The sequence below is a fragment of the Hyperoodon ampullatus genome, assembly GCF_949752795.1.
Source record: "Hyperoodon ampullatus genome assembly, chromosome: 11".
NCBI lineage: Eukaryota > Metazoa > Chordata > Mammalia > Artiodactyla > Ziphiidae > Hyperoodon > Hyperoodon ampullatus.
Genome location: NC_136924.1, coordinates 24,009,344 through 24,029,867, shown reverse-complemented (window position 1 = coordinate 24,029,867; position 20,524 = coordinate 24,009,344). Strand labels below are relative to the sequence as shown.

Below are 20,524 nucleotides of genomic sequence, written 5' to 3'. Positions count from 1 at the left end.
CCGCAATGAAGAGTAGCCCCCGCTCCCCACAACTAGAGAAAGTCCGCGTGCAGCAACAAAGGCCCAACGCAGCCAAAAATAAATAAATTTTAAAAAATGATTCTTTAAAAATATATATATATATAATATGAACTATTTCATGCACACAATAAAGATTCTAATATAATGAATACCCATGTGCCCACCAACCCAGCTTGAGAAATAATATATCACAAAAAGCACTGAAGTAAGTGTTCCCTGTGCATTCCTCCACTAGAAATTGTTTAAAGGGATTTTGGACAGGTAAAGTAGGTGAAAATGATCAGTTTGCCACATCAAGCCAATCACCACCGAATTAAAAAATTCAAAACCAAGATAGAAAATTGTTGGAGAGAATTATCCTATCTTGATTAGTCATTGATGTAAACCCTAATCCTCTACTGTCTTAAGGTATGCACAGCCAATGCTAGAACACTGTTTCCATGCATGCAATTTGCAGCACAAAATTATAAACTCTAATGTGGCTAAGTTCTTGCTCAATACTTCTAGTGAATCTCAAATCAGGATCTTTTAACATCTTTCAAAAATAGATAACTTTGTTATTATTTAGAGCTAATGTTAAATGTTCTCTTTGAAGTCAACTTACTGTATAATATTAAAACATTATCTCTAGCAATAAAGTTTCAAAATTAGGCAGGTGTTAAAACTGATGGGAGCTTCAAGGCTAGAGATAAACGATTAGCATCTATATTCATTAATTTCAGAAATGAATTTTTAGTGTCTCAAAAATGAGCACTAAGAGACCTACACCGTGGACAGAAATCAGTGTACTGTAGTAAGCATGTGACACACATATTATTCTCAGCAGAACATAATGGGAAACTTCAAGCTAGGGCATGTTTTGGAAATGCAGCTTTGAGGAATGCCCCAGTTCCTCATACGAAAAACATCTTGGTTGTTGATGATAGTATTCTGCCTGCAAGATGAGGTCCTGGTAAGTCAAGGAAAGCCCTTTAAATGGTGACTTACCTTTATACCTCTAACTGCATCACCCTGAAATTCTAGCACAGTTACACTGTTACACTGTATGGTTGCAAAAACTTCTTTTATGCCACCAGCAACTTTTTGGTACACTCTCCACAGATTATATGCTAGTACCTGGGTATCACACAAACACAATCAATTTGCAACTCTGCAATGATAACAAGTAATGTAACTAGCCTAGGTCTAGGAAGGACTGACCAGGCCCTAACCTAATACAGATCTTCTTTGATTAGGTCAAAAATGCATTTACTACACCTCACCTACCAAACATCATAGCTTAGTCTAGCCTACCTTATACACGCTCAGAATATTTACATTAGCCTAGAGCTGGGCAAAATCATCAAACACAAAGCCTATTTTATAACTAAGTGTGGAATATTTCATAATTTATTGAATATTGTGCTGAAAGTGAAAAACGGAATGGTTGGTGGGTACAGAATGGTTGTAAGCATATTGGTTGTTTACCCTGACTGGGACCTGTGGCTCACTGCCGCTGCCCAGCATCACAGGAGAGTAACATACCAAATATCGCTAGCCCAGGAAAATATTAAAGTTCAAAATTTGAAGAACAGTTTCTAATGAGTGCATACTGCGTTCACACCACTGTAAAGTCAAAAAATCTTTAAGTCAAACCATTGTCAATCAGGGACTGTCCATATAATCCAAACATAATTGTAGTGGACAGCTCTTTCACCCTGCCCAGCATCTGTCTCTTCACCTTAATTTTCCTTTGGGAAACTACCTTCTTTCACTCTAGGCTATCTTAGTAGGGCTGTTAAAATCCCTGAAGCCATGGGGTAGGCACATGATCCAAGCTAAGGTAAAGAGATTGGCAGGAATTTGATTCATGAGCCCAATGACACAAGAATTTCATCCTAAAAAATGGTATAGTATTTTTATGAGTGAAATAATACATTTCTGCAACACAGTACTGACCAAAAACACTTTAATAAATTGGCTTTGGTCTTCATCCTTTCAAACTTAGGCTAAGTAAAAAATAAACATTACATACACATAGATTAGTTTTTCCAACTTTAGTATATACAAATGACAATTTAAAGATAAAATACTTAGTTCTAGAAGAAAGAGAGAAATCATATCAGCCTGAAAATACTCTGGCCAATTCCTAGTCAGTCACACAAAACTACCTTCTAAGGAAACCTGACCAGTGAGACAGTTAAGTTTGTGCTTTTAGCTATAAAGAATTAAACTTAAAATACACTCATTCTTTCATCTTCTAATGAAAGATAACTTAGTCTCGGAAACAGCATAAGCATTGTTATAGTAAGTCTAGCTCCTAAATGAAAATTTGGGCTGAGTTACAGTTTACTTACTAACCTAGCTAAGAAACCTTTGAAAATCAGCCATGGATCAAAGTATTTACATAAGTTCAAGATGTTATCTTATCTTAGGATGAAAGGTAACACAGGTCCTTAACTTCCTTTAAAAAGAACACTGAAAATTAAACCTTTGTCACAGTCAAAACTTTCAGAAACGTTTCTTAAATATCAAATTTCTCTTCACAGATGCTGTGTCCATTTTCTTCATAATCTTCTCTTGTTACCACCATATCTTCAAAATCATCATTCTCTGATATCAATTTTCCACCTTCCCAGGCATAAGTAATAGGGCTAAAAATAAAGGTAAAATAAGTGAACCCAGATGATTTTACAGAACTGAAATGCCAGAAACATTAATTAGTAACTAAAATGTGGCAATCTCTACCCAACCTGATTTAACAGAAAATCATTTAAAGTGTGAAAATAAGCATAAACTTCATAGAAGTAAAGCAAACTCGGAAAGGAAAGTTGGTCACCACTACAAGTAAGTGTTCTTTTTATTTTCCCTGTGCCCTGAATTTATGGGCCTTCTACCTTAATAAAAAACAAGAATACAAGCAAAATACAAAAAATGCATAAAAAGAAAAACACTGTAATAACTGAGTCTAACTTTTGTACATGGCAAAGACATGTCATCAAATCAATTCACCCAGCAACCAATGAAATAGATATTATAACTCCCACTTTATAGATTTGGAAAATGAGATTCAGAGAGGTTAAGACAAACTAGGATTCAACTCGGAACTGTTTTCACACAGTCTGTACTTTTGCTCCTATACTTTGTTGCCTCTAATAAATGAGACATTTAAAAACCACAGTGCATGATAAACTTGCTACATGGTAGGACATGGACAATAAGTAAAATTAGATCACATCAAACTTTTAGTTTAATTTTATGTACAACCAAGGTAATTGGTTGTAATTCTGTGTAATTGGTTGAATTTGTGTAATTCTACTTCTACTCTTCCTCTCCCCCAATTCAGTTTTAAATATGAAAAATGATAAAGAAAAAAGTGTTTTCCTTATTATATTTATTACATTTTCTAACCTTAAAAAAAACTAAATATATATCTATCTATGAAATCAGATGTGCAATAAAGATTTGATGAATAAAAGAATAAAAACTATTTCTATAGATCCCTTGGCCTATAATGTATGCATGACTTACACTTAAAATGCAGGATAAAAATCCAGTATGCTTCATATTCTAAAGAGTATATGAACATTAATGCTGATAAAAATCATTCCAATATCTAATGATAATTTATTCTTTTATCTGATAGCTATAAAATTAAGTGATCAGATGAGGGCCTTCTATTAACTGCTATTGATTTTGAAAAATTCTTCTTTAGCTTTGAAACAAAACTCTAAAATTAAAAATCAGGTATGTGGCATCTTGTTTGCAACTCTGCCGCTTAAAACAGTGGAGCAGTGACGGGGGATTATCTAGACATAAATTTGGTGAGAACTTCTGCCTCCAGGTAAAGAGAACTGAATTTTAGTCTGGTTACTGCTATTAACTTATCATAAGACCTTTGCTAACTCATGAGCCCTTGTTTATTTACAAATAAGTACACAGAAGAGGATGATCTATAAGCCTTTCTTACAACTCTAAAATTATACCTTAATTATCTGCTTTTTCTCGTAAAACAGGATAGGGGGTACATATAAAATAGTTCTGAATTTAAAAAAAAGACTACTTAAATGTAAAAGTTTTTTAAGTATTTAAAATTATTTTAAAACATTCCAAAACAACTTACCAATTGACATTATTTATCTTGGCTAAATTCTCATATTTCTATTCTTCATAGACACTCTCAAGAAATGGCATATCTCAGATAAATCAAATACATAAAGTTTTAAAATTTTTATTTTTTATTTCTTTTTGGCTGTGTTGGGTCATCATTGCTGCGTGCGGGCTTTCTCTAGTTGCGGCGAGCGGGGGCTACTCTTCATTGCTGTGCACGGGCTTCTCATTGTGATGGCTTCTCCTGTTGCAGAGCACAGGCTCCAGGCGCACAGGCTTCACTAGTTGTGGCATGCGGGCTCAGTAGTTGCAGTCCACAGGCTCTAGAGCCCAGGCTCAGTAGTTGTGATGCACGGGTTTAGTTGCTCCGTGGCATGTGGGCTCTTCCTGGACCAGGGCTCGACCCATGTCCCTTGCACTGGCAGGCGGATTGTTAACCACAGCGCCACCACGTAAGTCCCAAATAGAATAGATAATAACCTAACTGCTTTGCCTGTAAAAAATCTCCAAGTAATGAGGACTGATTCACTATAGGGAAGTGATCTTACATTAACTGAGCACCCATTATGTACCAACCATAATGGATGCTACTTCACATACTTCATCCCCTTTCATCCACTGAAAGTAAAGTTTATCATTTCTTTTTATTTTTATTCTTTAATTTTAATTTTTTTATACAGCAGGTTCTTATTAGTCATCAGTTTTATACACATCAGTGTATACATGTCAATCCCAATTGTCCAATTCATCACACCACCATCCTCACCCTCCCACGGCTTCCCCCCTTGGTGTCCATACGTTTCTTCGCTGTCTCAACTTCTGCCCTGCAAACCGGTTCATCTGTACCATTTTTCTAGGTTCCACATACATGCGTTAATATACGATATTTGTTCTTCTCTTTCTGACTTACTTCACTCTGTATGGCAGTCTCTAGATTCATCCACGTCTCAACAAATGATCCAATTTCATTCCTTTTTATGGCGGAGTAATATTCCACTGTATATATGTACCACATCTCCTTTATCCATTTGTCTGTCAGTGGGCATTTAGGTTGCTTCCATGACCTGGCTATTGTAAATAGTGCTGCAATGAACATTGGGGTGCATGTGTCCTTTTGAATTATGGTTTTCTCTGGGTATATGGCCAGTAGTGGGATTGCAGGGTGGAATGGTAGTTCAATTTTTAGTTTTTTAAGGAAACTCCATACTGTTCTCCATAGTGGCTGTATCAATTTACATTCCCACCAACAGTGAAAGAGGGTTCCCTTTTCTTCACAGCCATTCCAGCATTTGTTGTTTGTAGATTTTCTGATGATGCCCATTCTAACTGGTGTGAGGTGACACCTCATTGTAGTTTTGATTTGCATTTCTCTAATAATTGGTGATGTTGAGCAGCTTTTCATGTGTTTCTTGGCCATCTGTATGTCTTCTTTGGAGAAATGTCTACATAGGTCTTCTGCCCATTTTTGAACTGTGTTGTTTGTTATTTTAATATTCAGCTGCATGAGCTGTTTATTATTTTGGAGATTAATCCTTTGTCGGTTGCTTCATTTGCAAATATTTTCTCCCATTATGAGGGTTGTCTTTTTGTCTTGTTTATGGCTTCCTTTGCTGTGCAAAAGCTTTGAGGTTTCATTAGGTCCCATTTGTTTATTTTTCTTTTTATTTCCATTACTCTAGGAGGTGGATCAAAAAAGATCTTGCTGTGATTTATGTCATAGAGTGTTCTGCTTATGTTTTCCTCTAAGAGTTTTACAATATCCAGTCTTACATTTAGGTCTCTAATCCATTTTGAGTTTATTTTTGTGTATGGTGTTAGGGAGTGTTCTAATATCATTCTTTTACATGTAGCTGTCCAGTCTTCCCAGCACCACTTACTGAAGAGACTGTCTTTTCTCCATTGTATATCCTTGCCTCCTTTGTCATATATTAGTTGACCATAGGTGCGTGGGTTTACCTCTGGGATTTCTATCTTGTTCCATTGATCTATATTTCTGTTTTTGTGCCAGTACCATGTTGTCTTGATTACTGTAGCTTTGCAGTACAGTCTGCAGTCAGGGAGTCTGATTCCTCCAGCTCCGTTTTTTTCCCCTCAAGACTGCTTTGGCTATTTGGGGTCTTTTGTATCTCCATACAAATTTTAAGATGTTTTGTTCTAGTTCTGTAAAAAATGCCATTGGTAATTTGATAGGGATTGTATTGAATCTGTAGAGTGCTTTGGGTAGTACAGTCATTTTCACAATATTGATTCTTCCAATCCAAGAACATGGTATATCTCTCCATCTATTGGTATCATCTTTAATTTCTTTCATCAGTATCTTATAGTTTTCTGCATATAGGTCTTTTGCCTCCCTAGGTAGGTTTATTCCTAGGTATTTTATTCTTTTTCTTGCAATGTCAAATCGGAGTGTTTCCTTAATTTCTCTTTCAGATTTTTCATCATTAGTGTATAGGAATGCAAGAGGTTTCTGTGCATTAATTTTGTATCCTGAAACTTTACTAAATTCATTGATTAGCTCTAGTAGTTTCCTGGTGGCATCTTTAGGATTCTCTATGTATGGTATCATGTCATATGCAAACAATGACAGTTTTACTTCTTCTTTTCCAATTTGTATTCCTTTTATTTATTTTTCTTCTCTGATTGCTGTGGCTAGGACTTCCAAAACTATGTTGAATAATAGTGGTGAGAGTGGACATCCTTGTCTTGTTCCTGATCTTAGAGGAAATGCTTTCAGTTTTTCACCATTGAGAATGATGTTTGCTGTGGGTTTGTCGTATATGACATTTATTATGTTGAGGTAGGGTCCCTCTATGCCCACTTTCTGGAGAGTTTTTACCATAAATGGGTGTTGAATTTTGTCAAAAGCTTTTTCTGCATCTATTGAGATGATCATATGGTTTTTCTTCTTCAATTTGTTAATATGGTGTATCACATTGATTGATTTGTGTGTATTGAAGAATCCTTGCATCCCTGGATAAATCACACTTGATCATGCTGTATGTTACTTTTAATGTGTTGTTGGATTCTGTTTGCTAGTATTTTGTTGAGGATTTTTGCATCTATATTCATTAGTGATATTGTTCTGTAATATTTTTTATAGTATCTTTGTCTGGTTTTGGTATCAGGGTGATGGTGGCCTCATAGAATGAGTTTGGGAGTGTTCCTTCCTCTGCAATGTTTTGGAAGAGTTTGAGAAGGATGTGTGTTAGTTCTTCTCTAAATGTTTGATAGAATTCACCTGTGAAGCCATCTGGTCCTGGACATCTGTTTGTTGAAAGATTTTTAATCACAGTTTCAATTTCATTGCTTGTGATTGGTCTGTTTATATTTTCTATTTCGTCCTGGCTCAGTCTTGGAAGGTTATACCTTTCTAAGAATTTGTCCATTTCTTCCAGGTTGTCCATTTTATTGGCATAGGGTTGCTTATAGTAGTCTCTTAGGATGCTTTTTATTTTTGCGGTGTCTGTTTTAACTTCATTTCTAATTTAATTGATTCGAGTCCTCTCCCTCTTTTTCTTGATGAGTCTGGCCAATGGTTTATCAATTTTGTTTATCTTCTCAAAGAACCAGCTTTTAGTTTTATTGATCTTTGCTATTGTTTTCTTTCTATTTCATTTATATTTCTGCTCTCATCTTTATGATTTCCTTCCTTCTGCTAACTTTGGGTTTTGTTTGTTCTTCTTTCTCTAGTTCCTGTAGGTGTAAGGTTAGATTGTTTGAGATTTTTCTTGTTTCTTGAGGTAGGCTTGTATAGCTATAAACCTCTCTCGTAGAACTGCTTTTACTGCATCCCACATGTTTTGGATCGTTGTGTTTTCATTGTCATCTGTCTCTAGGTATTTTTTGATTTCCTCTTTGATTTCTCCAGTGATCTCTTGGTCATTTAGTAAAGTATTGTTTACCCTCCATTTGTTTGTGGTTTTTACATTTTTTTCCCTGTAATTCATTTCTAATCTCATAACACTGTGGTCAGAAGAGATGGTTGATATGATTTCAATTTTCTTAAATTTACTGAGGCTTGATTTGTGACCCAAGATGTGATCTATCCTGGACAATGTTCCATGCGCACTTGAGAAGAAACTGTAATCTGCTGTTTTTGCATGGAATGTCCCATAAATATCAATTAAATCTATCTGGTCTATTGTGTCATTTAAAGCTTCTGATTCCTTATTTATTTTCATTCTGTATGATCTGTCCATTGGTGTAAGTGAGGTGTTAAAGTCCCCCACTATTATTGTGTTATTGTCGATTTCCTCTTTATAGCTGTTAGTGGTTGCCTTATGTGAGGTGCTCCTATGTGGGGGGCATATATAATTGTTATATACCCTTCCTGGATTGATACCTTGATTATTATGTAGTGTCCTTCCTTGTCTCTTGTAACATTCTTTTTTTTTTAAAAAATAAATTTATTTATTTATTTATTTTTGGGTGTGTTGGGTCTTCGTTTCTGTGCGAGGGCTTTCCCTAGTTGCGGCGAGCGGGGGCCACTCTTCATCGCGGTGCGCGGGCCTCTCACCGCCGTGGCCTCTCCCGTTGCGGAGCACAGGCTCCAGACACGCAGGCTCAGCAGTTGTGACCCACGGGCCCACCTGCTCCACGGCATGTGGGATCCTCCCAGACCGGGGCTCGAACCCTTGTCCCCTGCACCGGCAGGCAGACTCTCAACCACTGCGCCACCAGGGAAGCCCTAACATTCTTTATTTTAGAGTCTATTTTATCTGATCTGAGTATTGCTAATCCAGCTTTCTTTTGATTTCCATTTGCATGGAATATCTTTTTCCATCCCATCACTTTAAGTCTGTATGTGTCCCTAGGTCTGAAGTGGGTCTCTTGTAGAGAGCATATAGATGGGTCTTGATTTTGTATCCATTCAGCAAGCCTATGTCTTTTGGTTGGAGCATTTAATCCATTCATGTTGAAGGTAATTATCAATATGTATGTTCCTATGACCATTTTCTCAATTGTTTTGGGTTTGATTTTGTAGGTCCTTTTCTTCTCTTGTGTTTCCCACTTAGAGAAGTTCCTTTAGCATTTGTTGTAGAGCTGGTTTGGTGGTGCTGAATTCTCTTAGCTTTGCTTGACTGTAAAGCTTTTGATTTCTCCATCAAATCTGAATGAGATCCTTGCCGGGTAGAGTAATCTTGGTTGTAGCTTCTTCCCTTTCATCACTTTAAGTATATCATGCCACTCCCTTCAGGCTTGTAGAGTTTCTGCTGAGAAATCAGCTGTTAACCTTATGGGAGTTCCATTGTATGTTGTCATTTTTCCCTTGCTGCTTTCAGTAATTTTTCTTTGCCTTTAATTTTTCCAATTTGTTTACTATGTGTGTCCGTGTTTCTCCCTGGGTTTATCCTGCCTGGGACTTTCTGCACTTCCTGGAGTTGGGTGGCTATTTCCTTTCCCATGTTTGGGAAGTTTTTGACTATAATTTCTTCAAATATTTTCTCTGGTCCTTTCTCTCTCTCTTCTCCTTCTGGGACCCCTATAATGTGAATGTTGTGGTGTTTAATGTTGTCCCAGAGGTCTCTTAGGCTGTCTTCATTTCATTTCATTCTTTTTTCTTTTTCTGTTCCACAGCAGTGAATTCCACCATTCTGTCTTCCAGGTCACTTATCCGTTCTTCTGCCTCAGTTATTCTGCTATTGATTCCTTCTAGTGTAGTTTTCATTTCAGTTATTGTATTGTTCATCTCCGTTTGTTCTTTAATTCTTCTAGGTCTTTGTTAAACATTTCTTGCGTTTTTCTCGATCTTTGCCTCCATTCTTTTTCTGAGATCCTGGATCGTCTTCACTCTCATTATTCTGAATTCGTTTTCTGGAAGGTTTCCTATCTCCACTTCACTTAGTTGTTTTTCTGGGGCTTTATCTTGTTCCTTCATCTGGTACATAGCCCTCTGCCTTTTCATCTTGTCTGTCTTTCTGTGAATGTGGGTTTTGTTCCACAGGCTGCAGGATTGTAGTTCTTCTTGCTTCTGCCATCTGCCCTCTGGTGGATGAGGCTATCTAAGAGGCTTGTGCAAGTTTCCTAATGGGAGGTATCGGTGGTGGGTACAGCTGACTCTTGCTCTGGTGGGCAGAGCTCAGTAAAACTTTAAACCCCTTGTCTGCTGATGGGTGGGGCTGGGTTCCCTCCCTGTTGATTTTTTGGACTGAGGCAACCCAACACTGGAGCCTACCTGGGCTCTTTCGTGGGGCTAATGGCAGACTCTGGGAGGGCTCACGCCAAGGAGTACTTCCCAGAACTTCTGCTGCCAGTGTCCTTGTCCCCACAGTGAGCCACAGCCACCCCCCACCTCTGCAGGTGACACTCCAACACTAGAAGGTAGGTCTGGTTCAGTCTCCCCTGGGGTTACTGCTCCTTCCCCTGGGTCCTGATGCGCACACTATTTTGTGTGTGCCCTCCAAGAGTGGAGTCTCTGTTTCCCCCAGTCCTGTCAAAGTCCTGCAATCAAATCCCACTAACCTTCAAAGTCTGATTCTCGAGGAATTCCTCCTCCCATTGCCAGACCCCCAGGTTGGGAAGCCTGACATGGGGCTCAGAACCTTTACTCCAGTGGGTGAACTTCTGTGGTATAGGTGTTCTCCAGTCTGTGAGTCACCCACCCAGCAGTTATGGATTTGATTTTACTGTGATTGCAGCCCTCCTACCATTTCATTTTGGCTTCTCCTTTGTCTTTGGATGTGGGGTAACTTTTTTGGTGAGTTCCAGTGTCTTCCTGTCGACGACTGTAAAGCAGCTATATCATTTCATTTTTTGTGAAAAGAAAAATGAGCATCCCAAAGGTGAAATAAACCTGGCAACCCAGTAGAACCAGGCTTTAAACTCAAGTCTGCCTACAGACCTCTTTAACTGCAAACTAACTTCCGTGATTTGTTTCTATATAAGGCAACACTTACTTTTCAGGCAGCACAACAGAAACATCGTAATCTGTTGGAGTGAGACATCGAACTTCTGAGTAAACCCGATCCCTAAATCCCGGGAAAAGGGAATTTCCTCCTGTCAAAACAATGTTCTTAAAAAAATGCGGCTGCATTTCTTTTAAAAGAGAAAAATAGGAGAAAGAAAAAAGGCATTAGAAAATCTGTTTATTTATCTTTCTGGAGAAATGGGCATGAGAGATTAGGTAAAAGCAATTAGGGATGAAAGTTACTGGTTGGGAAACTGTATAGTTTTTTATAACCATATAACTTATAAGATTTTGTAATGAGGTTAACATTTATACAAATATACATATTAAACAGAAATATGACCTCATAGATCTTTAAAAGAAACGCTAAGGTGAAGGGGTTGAACTACTAGCAACTTATTACATATACATGTAAGCTATACATAAATGAGTAAAATTCTAGTAGCAGACATTTGAAAATTAAAATTGTTCTCCTCTAAAATGGAGGAGGTCTTTATGTAGGCTGAGACTGTTAGCCAGTATAACGATGAAAAGGAGGTCCTTCATGACATTTTTAACTTGAAAATCCAAGTTTCCATGTTATCTCACTGAGACACACATACTTATTGTGCAACACTTACAATTGATAGTGAAAAATACTCAATCTATAATAATATTTAAAGAAAGGATCTTATGGTCTACACTCATTAAAGTTACATGGTAGCAAGTATTGTGACACATGGTTAGTCAATCTTAAAGGGCTACTAAGCACCACTGGGAAATTTATCAGGAATTGATAGGTACTGGCAATCCCACCTAATGCTTCTGGTCACAAAACAGGGACAGAGTACTGCTACGTTAATATTGAGTCTTACAACACAACATTAATACAGTGTAGTACAAAATGTTGTATATCTCATGACTGTGACTTTAGATAAAATGAGAAATCAATATGAAATATTAATATGAAATTAGTTGTGAAATAACTATATTACGGTGATGGCATTATCTGACTTTTTTTCTTTTTTTTTTTTTTTTTTTGTGGTACGCGGGCCTCTCACTGTTGTGGCCTCTCCCGTTGCGGAGCACAGGCTCTGGACGCGCAGGCTCAGCAGCCATGGCTCACGGGCCCAGCCGCTCCGCGGCATATGGGATCCTCCCAGACCGGGGCACGAACCCGTATCCCCTGCATCGGCAGGCGGACTCTCAACCACTGCGCCACCAGGGAGGCCCCTTTTTTTCTTTTTTAATGGGAGGAAAGGACACTGCATAGGCAAGATTTTCTCCACTGCCTACACTGTTCCTTATGAACTAGGAAGACATTTTTAAGCTATAAAGGTACTCCAAAACTTTAGAACATTATTTAGTTAAATCATGCTTCAGGAGAACCCAGAAATCACTGTGAAGCACTATACTTCAATCTCATTAAAACTAACTTCCTGTATATTAATCGAAATGTAACAGAAGGAATAAACCAGTCTCATCAACAGCTAAAACCCATTAAATTGTTAAATTATAAATTTCTACTCTGTGCAAATTTGGCTTCAATTAAAACTTTTTAAATAGATATAGCAATTTAATACTTATAAAGAGATGAATTTCTTCATATTTAAGCAGACCATAATTACTCTTCCTCTATCAAATTTATAATCTAGGACCAATAAAGAATTATTCAAGTAAAATAAAGTACAATAAAGAATTATTCAAGTTAGATCTGGAAATCTCTGCAAATAAAGTAGCCATTTGCTCAAATTATTTAGAAGAAACAGATGGTTTCTCTAGGGTTCACAGAGCTTATGATTTTTAAAAAATATCATTACTCCTCATTATTTATGCACCTTCAGGTAAGTTCTGAATTGAATAGACAATAGCTTCTGGAATTCCCATTTCTTGAATTCCTATATCAGAAGGATTAAAGAGTATTTCTGGAACAGCAAATCTTTCATTGGCCAGACGAAGAATTTGTTCCCCAGATTTATACTTTCCACTTAACACCATTTCTTCTCTTGGCTTAAAGAAAAATAAGATGAAATGTTTAAGTTATGTTATCTAGCTCACATCACTAATAACATTTAGTAATATGTAATACCAATATATTAACCATGTTCTTAGAAGTTTCAGGATTCTCAAAAGTTAGAAATATGTGGTCTTCTCTGCTGTTGCGTAACCACACAAATAAATAACTATTGACTCTTAATATAGCTATTCCCCCAAAGATGATCTGGCTTTATTCCATACATTTTAAAATAGAAAGAAAAGGAGAATAGAGGAGAAGGAACTTCATAATCTACCTCTAAGAACAGAGTGATTCCAGTTTCTAAAGAACAAAGAACATACTCTAAATAAAAAACACTGTACCTTATGTTTCCACCACTATCTACTTTCACTCCCCTGGCCTTGCCTTAGATGTTTATTGGGCACTATGGTTTTATTCTATTAGGATTTCCCCTTTCCCTTGTGCAAAAAGCCTACATCATTAAATTTCTTTATTATTTATTCAATCTCTATTCAAGAACCAGTTTCCAAAATGATTTAAGCAAATACATGGACTTTATCACTGAAATTCTTTTGCTATTTATTTTCTGTTAACCCACCCACTCTGTGAGCTGTGCTCCTGAAGGGGCCAGAAAAAAATAATCTCCTTCTACAGCATTCTACATCATTAAAATAATTGTCCCTGTCAATTGTACTAAGACTCATCAGCTCTTCTAGATTGTTAAAGACATTAACTTCATTTGACTCGTATATGCAATTTTCCACCTGTAACAGAGTATATCCCAATCCTCTATATAAATATAAAAATACTTAAAATATATGAAAAGAAATATTAATAATTTATTGTTAAAGAGTAAAGTATATAAAAACTATTCCTTAATATAATTAGTCATCTACTCTCTGTTCAGGTTTCAGCTTCCTCAGAGAGGCTTCTTCTGACTCCCAAATAAAAGGTCCCTCTAGTATTCTTACTATCACTCTGTATTATCCTTCATCATCTACACTGTTCGCCATCACATATCCACTACCCAGTATAGCATGCGAGTCAACAATGTGTGTTTGTTTTAGGCATTTTACATACATTATCATACTGAATTCTCATATAACCCTGTAAGGTAGATATATTTTCCTTTTACAAATGATGCAATTGCGCTAGGCAAGGTTATGTGACTTGCTCAAGATCATTCAACTAATAACTCAAGAACACGCAATACATTCCTCCTACTACATTGCCTCTCTTAACCTGGATATGAATGATTCTGATTTCTATCATTTGGAAATTCCATGCTTGAAACTTTCTTTTTAAAAAAATTTTTTTGGCCACGTCATATAGCATGTGGGATCTTAGTTCCCAGACCAGTTGATCAAACCTGCACCCCCTGCACTGGAAACATGGATTCTTAACCACTGGACTACCAGGGAAGTCCCTTGAAACATTATTTTTAAATAAAAATATCCCAAATTATGCAAAATTCACAGTACCCTAGGAAGAACAAGGAAAACTACACATCACTTTCAACCTGATTAAACTATGGTTGCACTAGCAAAGAGAAGAATATTGTTTCTTCACAGATAAAGTATTTCAGGCAGAATGGAAATTACTTCCTATAAATTTACAAATTCATTTAAAAATGATATTGGCTTGAGTGTACAGGATATAACTCATATTGTCAACACTCAAAATAACTTGAGACAGATACAGACTTGGAGAATTTAATTTGACAAAACATTAGAGGTTATCTAGTCCACAGCCTTGATCATGTGACTGACCCAGGTCAAATATCTAACTGGGAGAAAAGCCAGAACTAGATATCCTTGCTGAATGTTAGCTCTAAAGCCATTAATCGTTAATATATAATCTGGAACTACAAGTATTTTCTGTTTCTAAGAGTACAATTTCAAAAAGATTTTTGTTTTAGACATAGACAAATGAAGGAATTTATAAAGGCTGCTGGGAGTTGCTATTTTAGTCAATTCAAGTTGTAATTACTGTACAGCCCTCATAAATTTCATTCCGGTACCATGAAAGAAATGTTTAAACTACAATGGCTCTGCAGAAAGGGGGAACAGTTAACTATGAGGGCAATTTTCTCAATTTAGGTCAGTAAAGCATTCATTACACTTTCATAAGCATCCTCTTTCTGTTAAAAAATAAAACAGGAATTTCTATCAGTTGTAATCAGTAACAATATTACAGACCTTATTATTATTGTTACTATCATCAGTACTAGAAAACCAAGGTTGTAAGTTTTTCCTAAGTATTTTAAAATATTCTTGAATAAACTATCAAGGTCCAAGTTTAACAATATCCTGAGTATAAAGGCTCTCAAACAAGTATAATTCTCTTTCATCTTATGCAGTATTGTTTTTCTAGTTTCATAAGTATCTAATAGCCCTCATCAAAGATTTTGATTGTCAGGCAATGATGAAAACAAGTTAATCAAGTATTAAATTTAAAAAATACATTTTAGGAGTAATACTAACATATACAAAATATAACCATTTCTAAACCTTAAAAATTATTAAGATGTACACAATTTAACATGTATTGTGGTAAAAATTTTAACATTAATTGACAAAGTAAAGATTAAGCCATTATCTCTGAAATAAATATTTGATGTAACATTCCATCATCTGGTAAAAGTTCAGTCCAACTGACTATATCCACTCAACTGATGTTAAAGTGTACAAGTAACAAGGAGTCTATACTCAGTTAGTGAAGTGCAGTCATAACAAGATTCTGATCACAAGGCCAAAGGCCAAGAAAAGAGCTGTAAACAATACAACGTGGCTTCTGCCTTTTTGCTCCAAAGCTGATGAGTAAAACAATAATCAACTGGGGGAACAACCACGACTCTACTAGCTCACTATGTAAGGTGTAGGACTGAGAAATCAAGGCTTATGATTTGGGAAGGAAGCTGGCAGAGTTCAGCAGATAACGTCCAATAAACTGGTAAGTTCTCATTTGCAGGGCAGGAGAGAACTACATTTTAAAAAAGAGAAAGATTTCCAAACATAGTTGATAGTCCAATCAGCTGGAAGAGATTTTTTTCTTTTTTAGAGATTAAGTTTTCAAACTTAGGCACTAAGCATTTTCAGGGACAGGAACTGAGAACATGGATACCAATTGTTCTTCAAGTGACCCAGGTGATTTTTAGTCAGGTTTGGAGGAACTGGGAATTACTGAGACTTTACTCAGGGTCCATCCCTGTAGAAATACGGATTACTTTACCACCATGGGTCCAGAGTGCTATAAATTCTCCACAAGGTGTTTTATATCACTGGACTGTTTTAATCAGGTATAATAAATGAGGATGATCAAATGTGCCTAATGAGAAAGTGGCTTGGTATCTATATGTTTGGGGCAGTTTTCCTTGTCTTGTAAAGAAAAAAATATACCTTCCATATCCTAAGTGGGACATGGGCTTCCAGTGTCTCTCCCCAGTTCATGCCAGACAACATGATCCAATAATCTGTCACAATTCCCACTTCTGAAAGCCAGCCTCGGTCCTTCCACAAGGATATGTTTCTAAGGACATTACAGGATGATTTTGATTTTATAAGGACCTGGGTAGCCTTCTCCGAATTCTGATGTGTATTTCACCTCAAAAATCTGGCCACCAAATTTTTTTAATTTCAGGCATAAAAATAAGTATAAATAATTATATAAAACCCATATATCCAGACTTCCCTGGTGGCGCAGTGGTTAAGAATCTGCCTGCCAATGCAGGGGACACGGGTTCGAGCCCTGCTCCAGGAAGATCCCACATGCCGCAGAGCAACTAAGCCCATGCACCACAACTACTGAGCCTGTGCTCTACAGCACGCAAGCCACAACTACTGAGCCCATATGCCACAACTACTGAAGCCCATGTGCCTAGAGCCCGTGCTCCGCGAGCCCGTGCTCCACAACAAGACAAGCCACTGCAATGAGAAGCCCATGCGCCACAACAAAGAGTAGCGCCCGCTCACTGCAACTAGAGAAAGCCTGCGCACACCAACGAAGATGAAACGCAGCCAAAAAGTAAATAATTAAGAAGAAAAAACCCCATATATCCACCAACCATTTTAATGTAACTTCACAGATATAACACTCCCCTTTTAAATTTGGTGTTATCATTCACATACATAGTTTTTATACTTTTACTTCATATTTATAAATTCCTAAACATAATAATTATTCTGAATAGCCTGAAATGGTTTACGTCCTTCTAAAACTTGCTTTTAGACATCATCATGTTTTAGACAGAAACACATTCTGAGATTTATCCATGATGATCACGTAGCTCTACTTCATTTTCACTGCTTATTTTATAATATGAATATATCAAAATTTATCTATTTTTCTACCATTAGTGGCTACCTAGGCTCTTCCCAATTTCTCACTCTTTTAATGTACACTACAATGAACATTACCATACATGTCCCCTTGAGAAAATATCTCCTTGTGCTTAAGTTTCTGACCAAAGATTTTTAACTTCCTACCATTCTTCACCAAGCCAGTAACTAGAAGGGCAAACTTCACATTTATCCAACCACAGAACTGATAATTTACCTGAGCTGCTCCAAGATAGGGAGAAATTACTTTGTTTTCACATCCAAGATAAACTCTTCTCAACACTTTGAAAGTGCACTGGATTTTGCTGTTTTCAACTACAATCTGATAGCAGAGCCTTGGGTCAGCTGTGTCAGTAATATTCACAAGAAATAACCTACTTCTAACTGGACTTAAACTAATTCTTAAGGAAACACAAAAGGGTAAACCATAATATAGGTAATGATACTGTTAATCTCCAGATTTGTCCCATGTGCTATCATGGCAGATAGTTCTTTTTCTAAATAACTTTAGTAGAGATATTAACTAATCATTCATACACTGGTCCCTAGAGAAATGGCCACCAGGCAGGAAGGCAGTCATCAACAACTCTGTGAGATTCCACCCATCCCAGCTGGATGCTGTTCAAACCTGACTGAGGTGGTCACTTGAAGAAATATCATTGAGCATTTTTAAAATTACTTTACATCACAGACTTAGAAAACAAACTTATGGTTACCAAAGGAGAAAGGTCGGAGGAGGGATAAATTAGGAGGTTGGGATTAACACACACTGTTATATATAAAATAGATAATCAACAAAAACCTACTGTACAGCACAGGGAACTCTACTTAATACTCTGTAATAACCTATATGGGAAAGGATCTGAAAGAGAATAGATATATGTATAACTGAATCACTTTGGTGTACACCTGAAATTAACACAACACTGTAAATCAACTATACGCCAATATAAAATAAAGTTTTAAAAATTACCTTACAAAAGCCCTTTTTAATTGTACTAAAGTCAGGCAAAACATAGTCTACCATTACTGTATTTTCTTCTCCTTTCAACCTGGAAAACAAAACATAGACTTAGAAATATTTTAACTATGTGTAACATTACCCAAGAATCAACTTTCCAATTCTTAGGTTACCATTATACATACTTGGCAATATCCATGTCTCTATAAAAATCCTGAGACACATAGCATACATCTTCTTTCACCTGATTAATCACATGTGTTTCATCCATAACATGTAACTGCCTAAACAGAAAAAAAAATGGTAACATGAAATGAAAAAAATTTAGACCAACCCCCAGTCACTCCCATCAGGAAACTTGCACAAGCCTCCTAGATAGCCTCATCCACCAGAGGGCGGACAGCAGAAGCAAGAAGAACTACAACCCTGCAGCCTGTGGAACAAAACCCACATTCACAGAAAGACAGACAAGATGAAAAGGCAGAGGGCTATGTACCAGATGAAGGAACAAGATAAAACCCCAGAAAAACAACTGAATGAAGTGGAGATAGGAAAGCTTCCAGAAAAAGAATTCAGAATAATGAGAGTGAAGACGATCCAGGACCTCGGAAAAAGAATGGAGGCAAAGATCGAGAAAATGCAAGAAATGTTTAACAAAGACCTAGAAGAATTAAAGAACAAACAAACAGAGATGAACAATACAATAACTGAAATGAAAACTACACTAGAAGGAATCAATAGAATAACTGAGGCAGAAGAACGGATAAGTGACCTGGAAGACAGAATGGTGGAATTCACTGCCATGGAACAGAATAAAGAAAAAAGAATGAAAAGAAATGAAGACAGCCTAAGAGACCTCTGGGACAACATTAAACACAACAACATTCGCATTATAGGGGTCCCAGAAGGAGAAGAGAGAGAGAAAGGACCAGAGAAAATACTTGAAGAGATTATAGTTGAAAACTTCCCTCACATGGGAAAGGAAATAGCCACCCAAGTCCAGGAAGCGCAGACAGTCCCATACAGGATGAACCCAAAGAGAAACACACCAAGACACATAGTAATCAAACTGGCAAAAATTAAAGACAATGAAAAATTACTGAAAGCAGCAAGGGAAGAATGACAACATAAAGGGAACTCCCATAAGGTTAAGAGCTGATTTCTCAGCAGAAACTTTACAAGCCAGAAGGGAGGGGCATGATATATTTAAAGTGAGGAAAGGGAAGAACCTACAGGCAAGATTACTCTACCCAGCAAGGATCTCATTCAGATTTGATGGAGAAATCAAAAGCTTTACAGACAAACAACAGGTAAGAGAATTCAGCACCATCACACCAGCTCTACCAAAATGCTAAAGGAACTTCTCTAAGTGGGAAACATAAGAGAAGAAAAGGACCAAAAAAAAAAAAAAACCCATAACAATTAAGAAAATGGTAATAGGAACATAAATATCGATAATTACCTTAAAGGTGAATGGATTAAATGCTCCAACCAAAAGACACAGGCTCACTGAATGGATACAAAAACAAGACCCATATATATGCTGTCCACAAGACGCCCACTTCAGACCTAGGGACACATACAGACTGAAAGTGAAGGGATGGAAAAAGATATTCCATGCAAATGGAAATCAAAAGAAAGCTGGATTAGCAATATTCAGATCAGAAAAAATAGACTCTAAAATAAAGAATGTTACAAGAGACAAGGAAGGACACTACATAATGATCAAGGGATCAATCCAAGAAGAAGATATAACAATTATATATGCACCCAACATAGTAGCACCTCAATACATAAGGCAACTGCTAACAGCTATAAAAGAGGAAATCGACAGTAACACAATAATATTGGGGGACTTTAACACCTCACTTTCACCAATGGACAGATCATCCAAAATGAAAATAAATGAGGAAACAGGGGCTTCCCTGGTGGCGCAGTGGTTGAGAGTCCGCCTGCCGATGAAGGGGATGCAGGTTCGTGCCCCGGTCCAAGAAGATCCCACATGCCGTGGAGCGGCTGGGCCCATGAGCCATGGCCGCTGAGCCTGTGTGTCCGGAGCCTGTGCTCCGCAACGGGAGAGGCCACAACAGTGAGAGGCCCACATAACACACAAAAAAAATAAATAAATAAAATAAAAATGAGGAAACAGAAGCTTTAAATGACACAAAAGACCAGATAGATTTAGTAGATATTTATAGGACATTCCATTCCAAAACAGCAGATTACACTTTCTT

The 20,524-nt window shown here is 37.0% G+C and overlaps 1 protein-coding gene across 1 annotated transcript in view; it reads right to left on the bottom strand.

The window, feature by feature from the left end:
* Window positions 1-2,524: 2,524 nt before the first annotated feature.
* The window catches only part of ACTR6 (actin related protein 6), a gene marked incomplete at both ends in the record, with an annotated part of 32,127 nt that continues 14,127 nt past the window's right edge, over window positions 2,525-20,524 (bottom strand). Inside the window, 5 exons of the mRNA XM_079714383.1 lie at window positions 2,525-2,654; window positions 11,007-11,145; window positions 12,835-13,006; window positions 18,303-18,381; window positions 18,476-18,574. Of these exons, the coding sequence (XP_079570509.1) occupies window positions 2,525-2,654; window positions 11,007-11,145; window positions 12,835-13,006; window positions 18,303-18,381; window positions 18,476-18,574 (619 nt within the window). The remainder of the gene's footprint in view (window positions 2,655-11,006; window positions 11,146-12,834; window positions 13,007-18,302; window positions 18,382-18,475; window positions 18,575-20,524) is intronic.